The sequence below is a fragment of the Alligator sinensis genome, unplaced genomic scaffold (genome assembly GCF_000455745.1).
Source record: "Alligator sinensis unplaced genomic scaffold, ASM45574v1 scaffold288_1, whole genome shotgun sequence".
Classification (NCBI taxonomy): domain Eukaryota; kingdom Metazoa; phylum Chordata; order Crocodylia; family Alligatoridae; genus Alligator; species Alligator sinensis.
This window is the reverse complement of record NW_005841876.1, coordinates 1,983,777-1,991,898: the sequence shown is the minus strand read 5'-3', so window position 1 is coordinate 1,991,898 and position 8,122 is coordinate 1,983,777. Positions and strand designations below refer to the sequence as shown.

At 33.9% G+C, this 8,122-nt stretch overlaps 1 protein-coding gene across 1 annotated transcript in view; it reads left to right on the top strand.

Moving 5' to 3' along the window:
* ANKRD10 (ankyrin repeat domain 10) overlaps positions 1-8,122 on the top strand; it is a 50,230-nt gene that overhangs the window by 18,298 nt on the left and 23,810 nt on the right. Inside the window, exons 2-3 of the mRNA XM_025196088.1 lie at positions 344-426; positions 682-773. Of these exons, the coding sequence (XP_025051873.1) occupies positions 403-426; positions 682-773 (116 nt within the window). The 5' untranslated portion in view covers positions 344-402. The remainder of the gene's footprint in view (positions 1-343; positions 427-681; positions 774-8,122) is intronic.

The window sequence follows — 8,122 nt, the reverse complement described above, 5'->3', positions numbered from 1 at the left end:
CCCCACTACAAACAAGTGAAAATGGGAGGTTGCATCACATCAGTGGTGCATGTCCCAGTTCTCCCCAGGGCATGTGGTTTGCCCACCACTCTGCCTTGTCTGGATTCAATTTCAGTTGGTTCACTCAATTGATGTTACCTTAATGATAATGAATATGACAGTCAAGTATAGAACAGAAATTCAATTTTATGGCCTTATCCTCCCTTCAGTTTTTGTGCATGCCTCCTCCTAATGCCAACAACAGATCTATTCTGAATAGAAGCTATGCCCCATGGATCACAGCTGTATTACCAGTAAATGAAGTTTACATTCCTACTCTAGACTGTCTATTCCTCCTTTAAAGGCTCTTTGCAGAGATGGAAATTGCGTGAAAGAGAAGAATGTTGGAGTGATGTAGCTGTGATGGTCCAGGAAAAATGCCAAGAGGCAAGGATTATTACAAGTGATGCATTTTATTAGACCATTGTATGCGGGGGAGGGGCAGACCAAGGATTTTTTTTTTTTAAATGAAACATTCAATCCAGTTGAGAGCCAGCACAGTCTTTAAAATGCTAATAAAGGAGCAATTGCATTCATTAATTGATTATTACTATGTCCATTTCCTTAATTAAAGTCATGAATGTTTAGGAACTTCAATTTTTGAAGTGGTCATACTTGACAAAATATAATGTACTTTTACAGGATTATGTTGGTGAAACTCCTATTCATAAAGCAGCACGGTCTGGTAGTATGGATTCCGTAAGTGCCCTTGTGGCTAATGGAGCACAAATAGAGTAAGTGTGGTTTTTTTGTTTGGTTGGTTGTTTTGTGTCTAACATAGAACAGTAAACACGGATGCTAATAAAATTGAAAAAGAGCAGTTTGATTTTTTATTAAAAGAAAACTTCAATAAGACATATTCAATTATAGTAACACTCAAGATTTTGAATATGTCTAATACTAAACGTTTTTAAGTGATACCAGTACATTAAGCACTGAATGTATAGTTAGTAAAACATTAATCTCAATTCTGTGAAATGCCCTCAAATTTTATGCTATATCTAATAAATTTATCTAAAATACATTGTACATAATACTGAATAAATTTAAACATTAGAACAAATACCTTTATATGGGGGAATAAAAACATTTCACACACTCTTAACTATTCAGTATTTTTTATTAGTATATTGTATATTTGCACTGTTAACTTTTTTCTTTAAAGGTTTATGTACTGCAAAAACATTCAGAAAATCTCACAAACTTTTGCAACTTACAGCATGGACAAAATGGATGCAGTTTTCTCCTAGAAATGTTGAGTATAAGCTCTATGGCTTATAGTAAAGTAAATACTTTAGTACCTTGTTTTTAATTAGAATTAGCTTATTATTTAAATGATAATTAGTATTTTGTATTTTAATCTACAATATGAAACTGAGTTTTAAGTGAAATAAGAATCAAACAGTTAATACCTTGTTTAACCCTTTGGTTTCCATCTTACTGTTTTAATAATGCTGCACCAGTGAATCTGTCTTAAAATGAAACTTTGCTATGTTACCGTAAAGTGTCCATGAAATATAATAATCTGTAAGTTAATAACAATTGTCTTTAGGAAAATGGTACTAACAACTATTATGCAGCTGTCAGGGTCAAGTCTTGATGCATTTCATGAAAACACTTGACACTGACATCCACATTTTGAATTGAGGACTGAGACATTCGCTTTCAGATGTCTTGAGGTAAAGTTGAATTGAAATTTACGGTGGAATTGAGCAAACCTTAATTATCATCATCAATTAGTATGTAACCAGTCAGTTTTATAACTCTCGGAAAGGATAATATCAATATATACCCATAGCTATGTATATGTAATATACATATATAGCTACATAATAAACAAACATAAATGTAGTAACTTGATATACTCCAAGTAAAAATAAATAGGGATTTTCATGGGGTCTTTCATGTGCAAGCAGTACAAGTTAGGGTAAGTCCAGTAGTTTTTGATTACTGCACTAAACTCATCTTTCATTTTAACATGTAGGCAAAAACTGCTCTTAACCTTCAAGAAATGAGTAAACTTTGGCCAAAACTATGCTCTTCTTAATGTAGTATAAAATGCAGCAAATAGTGCACTGTCATAGAAAAAGATTTTAGATTACTAGTTTTGGTATTTTGTTTTTTATACAGTGCTTTAGGTGTGTGTATGGGCATATGGACACCTTTTATGTACAAGTAAAATACCACGCCCTGCTTTGAAAGATTTATAGTGTTAGACCCCAGTAATCTAGTCTGATTTACTTAAATGGGCCTTGAGTCTGCTTTCATTGCAGCTTTAATGCAGTCAGTGTCTGTAGATCAGTTAACAGAATTTGGGCCTCAAACTATATTATGTTTTATATGGAGTGAAATTCTTGCCCCAGTGTCCTTGGGAAGAGTTTAGCTGTTGAAGTCCATTGGACTGAGATTTCTCCTACGGAATCTAGTTTTCATATTTAATTTCTTAAAATTAGGCTGAATCCATAAATTAGCACTTGAAAGGAATAGCAATAAATTATCAGATTTGAAAAATGGGCCCACAGCTGATGGTAAACTGATTTTTTTTTTTCTTTTTTTCGTTTTTGGTAATATCTTAAAAATGTACTGCTGCTTGAGTACTATGTTTGTATCTCCTTATATTCCCTGGTCTCAAGTTAAAAGTGGACTCTTCCACTTTGTTACAGTAACTAAAAATTCAGTCACAGAATAGTAAGATATTTACTATATAGGATAATTGAAAGATTTGTTAACACTTTGAGCATTAAACCATATACAGTTCTGGTATAAGAAAATATAATGTCCTAAATTTTTAGTTAGTTGTGCCCATGTGTACTGATGGTATTCTTGGCCCTTTCATTTCATGGAGATTTGGTCTTCTAATCCTGTTTTCTATAGATAAATTCTTTGTTTCTTTATATCGTGTTTTTGCTGTTAAAAAACATACTTGAATGAAGATGCAGAGGATAACCTAAGAAAGTGTACAAACACCTGACAAACATGTATACAGTATGCACTTAATTTCACATTTTTCACTTGTCTTTGTAAAAGTAACTCAAGAATATTAAGACTCAATTATAATATTAGTTGTAGCAAATTAATATTGTAATATTTTTATGAATGTGTGTTTTATTGAAGACTGATAATGGAAATAGTGCTTTTTGAAATTTAGTGCATAATGTAACTTGAGTTACCAAAATCCATGATATCTGTTTTTATGCTATTATTATTCATACAGCTGAATTGGAAGCTAAGGAATGCTGACTATAGTTAGGTTTTGTTTCCTTACTGGACATATGATGAGCATTTTAGTTTAAATAGAAGGATCTTAAAGAGGTAAATTTTATATGACTTTATTTCAAATGTGAGAGTTCATCATTCTTATAAAGAAATATAATATGTTGCAGTCTAATTTGACTAAGTTGTTGCATTATTTTTCTAATTGATGAAAGAGAATTTGGGTCTCTATTCCTTTGTAAATTTTTAATAGTAAAACAATATAAAATGTACCCCAGTAAAAATATTTTGATTTTTTTTTTTGTGGTATTTACCTTCTCATTTTAGCTGAAGCATATTCTGTATGTCCTACAGCCATAAAAATGGTTGCTCCACTAACTATGGTATTCATGGACCCTTGAAGAGGGGAAGCAGGTGGTCACAATGCCTCATATGAGTGAAAAGGTTTGCTGTGTAACTGACTTTTTAATGTGGATAATACCTTTTAAAGTATCCATAATAACTGCTGGGTTTTTATTAAAAAGGCATAATAGAACAATTCATATTTTGTCAAGTGTGTTTCAGATTAAAAACAAGTGTTCGCATATCTTTTAAAGAAAAGCCTTCTTGGTGCCAGGTTTTCTTTTGCCCTTTCAATGCATCTTTTTCAACATTATATATTAACACATTTTTTAAACTTACAATGTAACTTCTTATAAAAGAATACTCAACTATAAACAGAGATATAAATAGTTGGATAAACAGGAAAGAAAGTCATACTGGATATATTGTTAGTGTGGATTAAATTAATATGAAACAGTGTCTTGCATTTCTGTTGGTGTATGTTGCATCGAGCATTACATCTGTCTGCTGCTGAGTACACCGTTCTTTTTTTTTTTTCTGGTTTATGAACAGCTCAGACTTCTATAGCTGCCATTTGAGCAGCCATATTCTACTACTAACTGCAATGTCTTGGCCTGACTGATGGAAAGAATGCCTACTAGTAGTTCATTCATCTGTATTCTGGCAGAGATAAATGTTAAGATCAAGATGTGGTTTGGAACTTGTTCGTCTAATTGAACCCACACGATCTTCATTAAAAGCAGTTCTTTTGTTTATACTAAAGAAATAGGGAAGAAATTCCATATGTTTTTCTTGCAGCATACTTGCTCTTGAAATTGATTAGTAAGCCTTAATTTCTCTGAGGCAAGTTCTGTAAAGTCTTTTGGCAAAAGATTTGTTGCACCATGCTAGGAGATGGGATAATACTGCTGGGATAAATATGCCAGTGACATTTGAAATGATAAATAGGTAGTAGAAACAAATCTGGTTTTGCCAGGTGACTGATCTGCATCATCAAGCTGCTTTATTTATTGCAGCTCTTGTTCACTCACAGGTCTCAGACAGTTTCTTGCTAGAAATATTATGGAGTACATTTGAATGAGTAATTTTTGTCATGCAAGTTGAATGGTGTCCACAACACTGTTTTCAGTGAAAAACATTTTCTCGTTTCCTGTTGTGCTGTTGATTTTGATTGTATTTACAACTCTTTTTTTCTTCTCATCACAACTCTTTCAAGCTTTACTTGACTGTTCCTATTTGCCTGTTTTTTTCCGGAGTTACAGGCATTTTTCCTGAGCAGATACTTGTAGGTATTCAAGTGTAGATCCTTTTAAATCTTCTGTAGTTATGTTTGTCCTTGCCTTCTTTCTCAACTGAATTCTAGTTGGTTTCCTTAATTATGTTCTCTTGTGTGATTCCTCAGCTTTCATTTTAGCTAATATTTTTCACTGCAACTTCATAGACTTTTATATTTCCCCAAGTTTTTATTTTAACCACTTAGATACTAAAATGAGACTTGCATTTCATGGTAACTGACAGTTTAGAAATGTGTTTAAAAAGAACAGTCAGTTCTCAGTCAATTATTAATCAGTTGGAAGGGGAACAATGCTCTCTACTCTGAATTCTCTACTTTAGGATTTACAAACACTTTCACTTGTTTAGCTCTACTTTTTTACCATCAGGTATATGAGCTTTGGAATTCTTTGAGGTCTTTATTCTTGCTCTTTTAGATTCTAGGTACCACATGCCTCTAATTGCATTTTTAATGTTCTTTGTTTCCTCACCTGAGTAACTCAATTACCATGTCTCTACCATTGAGTTGCAACTAGCTAATATTGTTACACACTGTTCACGTAAAATGCCACTTCTTCCTTCTGGGAGAGTGTTGTGGCTTCTAAATGGAGCGTCCATTTAGAAGAATCATATAGCCTCTGATAATCATGTTCTGCCTTACAAATAATAATACTTTTAATGCTTAATGATGATTTTTCATATCACTGGTATTTAGATACTTTGCTGCAGAGGTACAAAGATTTATTATGATAAACTACTTAAGCTGAGTATTTCAAAACGAAAGATCTTATTTTCAGTTTCTCCTGTTCCAAGCATATACCCAGGCCCCATACAAGGCAACTAACCTGCTGGGCTAAATTTTAAATTAAATTATCAAGGCATGCAGTGTAAAAGTTATCTAATCTGTCTAAGCCTTTTCATAGTATTAGAGCATCTCACCAATCCCAAAAGCATGAGTCTTACAGGATCTCTTACAGGATTTCTTTTGTTGCCTTATAGATTGACAGTCCATATTGTAGGAAGGTAAGATCTACCACATTTCACTGTGAAAGTGGGTTCCGGTTCTAGTCTATTTACTTAATGTTTCTGTTGTATAGAGAAAACAGGCATCCATCATACTGATTTCTTTCTTGAGATTCTTCTTTTTACAGAGGGATATTATACATAATTCATGAGTTCAGAGTGAAGTGATTCTACTGGTTGGTTTGCCAGCTTCAAGGAATGCTGTTCTAAGGAAGGTAGAGGGACATGGAGCAGGAAAACTGTTTAAATAAATTTAGAGTCAGAAAACAATGAGGTTCAGTCTCCTGGCAAATAGCCCAGATTGTCAGATACCCAGGAAAATTCCTGCCTTCAAATTCTAGTCGGTCTGAGAACAGATATTTTTTAGGAAGAATGGTATTCTGAAATGTAATGCAGAGCAGCAGAAACTACTAACATTATCATAGACCACAGAGAAATCCAAAAATATGAGACAGTTTAAACTTTATCCATCATTTAGAATTGAAATCTAGTTTCTTGCATGTTTGTAGGCCAACTTTTGGAATGAATGGGCCTATTTCTGTTGTGGAGGGAGGGGAAGGGTATTATATTTGTTATGCAGTTCCTCTGAAGATGGGCAATTCAGAGAGATTAACTTTTTTTTGAAGAGTATAGTAGTAACAGAAAGTGCTTGTTTCTAGCAGGTTGAAATACTTCAGGATTACCAAGTAAACCATGATCTGAAAAAGTTTGATGTAGCATAATTTTAGCAGTCACTGTAGTGACAATGGATATCTTCTTATAAAAATAAGATTTAGGGAATATGACGAGCTTTGTGTGGGGGGCCCCACATTGTGACAGAGTCGTAACAAGTTCTCACCTTTCTTCTGTTAAATAACCTTTGCCTACATTCATGACTTGTATATTTTACTGTGCCCCCTACTGTTCTAGTCCCTTTAGGTAGTTTTCTCTGTTGTGTCTTAAATTCCAGTTCTCATGTTTCCAACAGATTTAGTTATGGTTGAATTTATATTTAGGAACAACTGGCAAAGAAATATTTGAAGTTGTCACAAAGGGTACTGAAATTTGGTCAGAGTAAAGATTTTAAAGCATTTCTGTCTGGAACTGCAGCTTTCAGGAAGCATCTCATGGGTGAATACCTGACAGAATTATCTTTGTAAAATACATGTACATGCTTTGCCAGCCCTAGCTTGAGAACCAAGGACAACTGCACATTAATACTCAGTAGTTCAAGAACAGTTCTTTTTTTCTATTTTGTAGTATTAGTAATAAAGCTGCATTTCCCTTTTTAAGTAGAACAAAAACTTCCTTCCTTACTAATCTAAAGCTTGCCTTATAAACTTCGATAGCTTTTGAATCCAGAAAGTCTTCTGTCTCCTGAATTAAGGAACCATAGGGTTGGAATGTCTAGGACAGTGAGTCGCAACCAGTGTCTTAAGATCCTTTTAACGGTGCTACAAAGTGCCCTGCAGTATTAGCACTGTCTGGTATGCAAAGCCATACATGCAATTCACAAGATGAAGTCAGAGATTTCAAATAGGATCCATAGCATCCAGACTGTTCTGACCTGTTGTGGTCTGAGTTCTTGGCAACGAAAGAAAAGAATTGCTCTTATTTTTCCATAGGAAAAAAAATTGAAAGCTGAAGAGCTGACATATTTTCTGAGGGTTGTCTTGAGTCTAACAAGGGATGTCATGAGTCTAAAAAAGTTGAGAACCTCTGCGCAGAATGAGGATTCACTAATCTTAAACCATCTCAGAGAGATGTCTATCCAGCCTCTTCTTGAAAACTTCCAGCGAAGGGTATTGGAGATAATCAACTCCAAACAGCCATCTTGTAGCAGAAAGTATTTTAATTCTCTGAGATGGTTCGAAGTCGTCTTCTTTACACAACTACTGGAAGCTAACAGATCTATTCATTGGTCTCTAAACTGGCTATTTCTCTTTTTTTTTTTCAATATATGTCCATTTTTCAGTTGACATTAAAAAAAAAAAAAAAAAACAACCTTTGAGATGATTATTTACATCCTCTGTAGTTTCACTTCTAGGGTGGATGTCCTACATTTTTCATAGTGAATATTCAGATCCAGTATAACTTGTTCTAACATGTTGTAGTTCAGGGGAGTTCCACAGCATTATTTAGCCTATTTGGCATCATAATTTTTCTTTGTTACGTTTTCTGTCCACAAGTTGCCACCAGTCTTACCTGTATATGCAGTACATCTTCTGTAACAACATATTCTATATCGCATGTA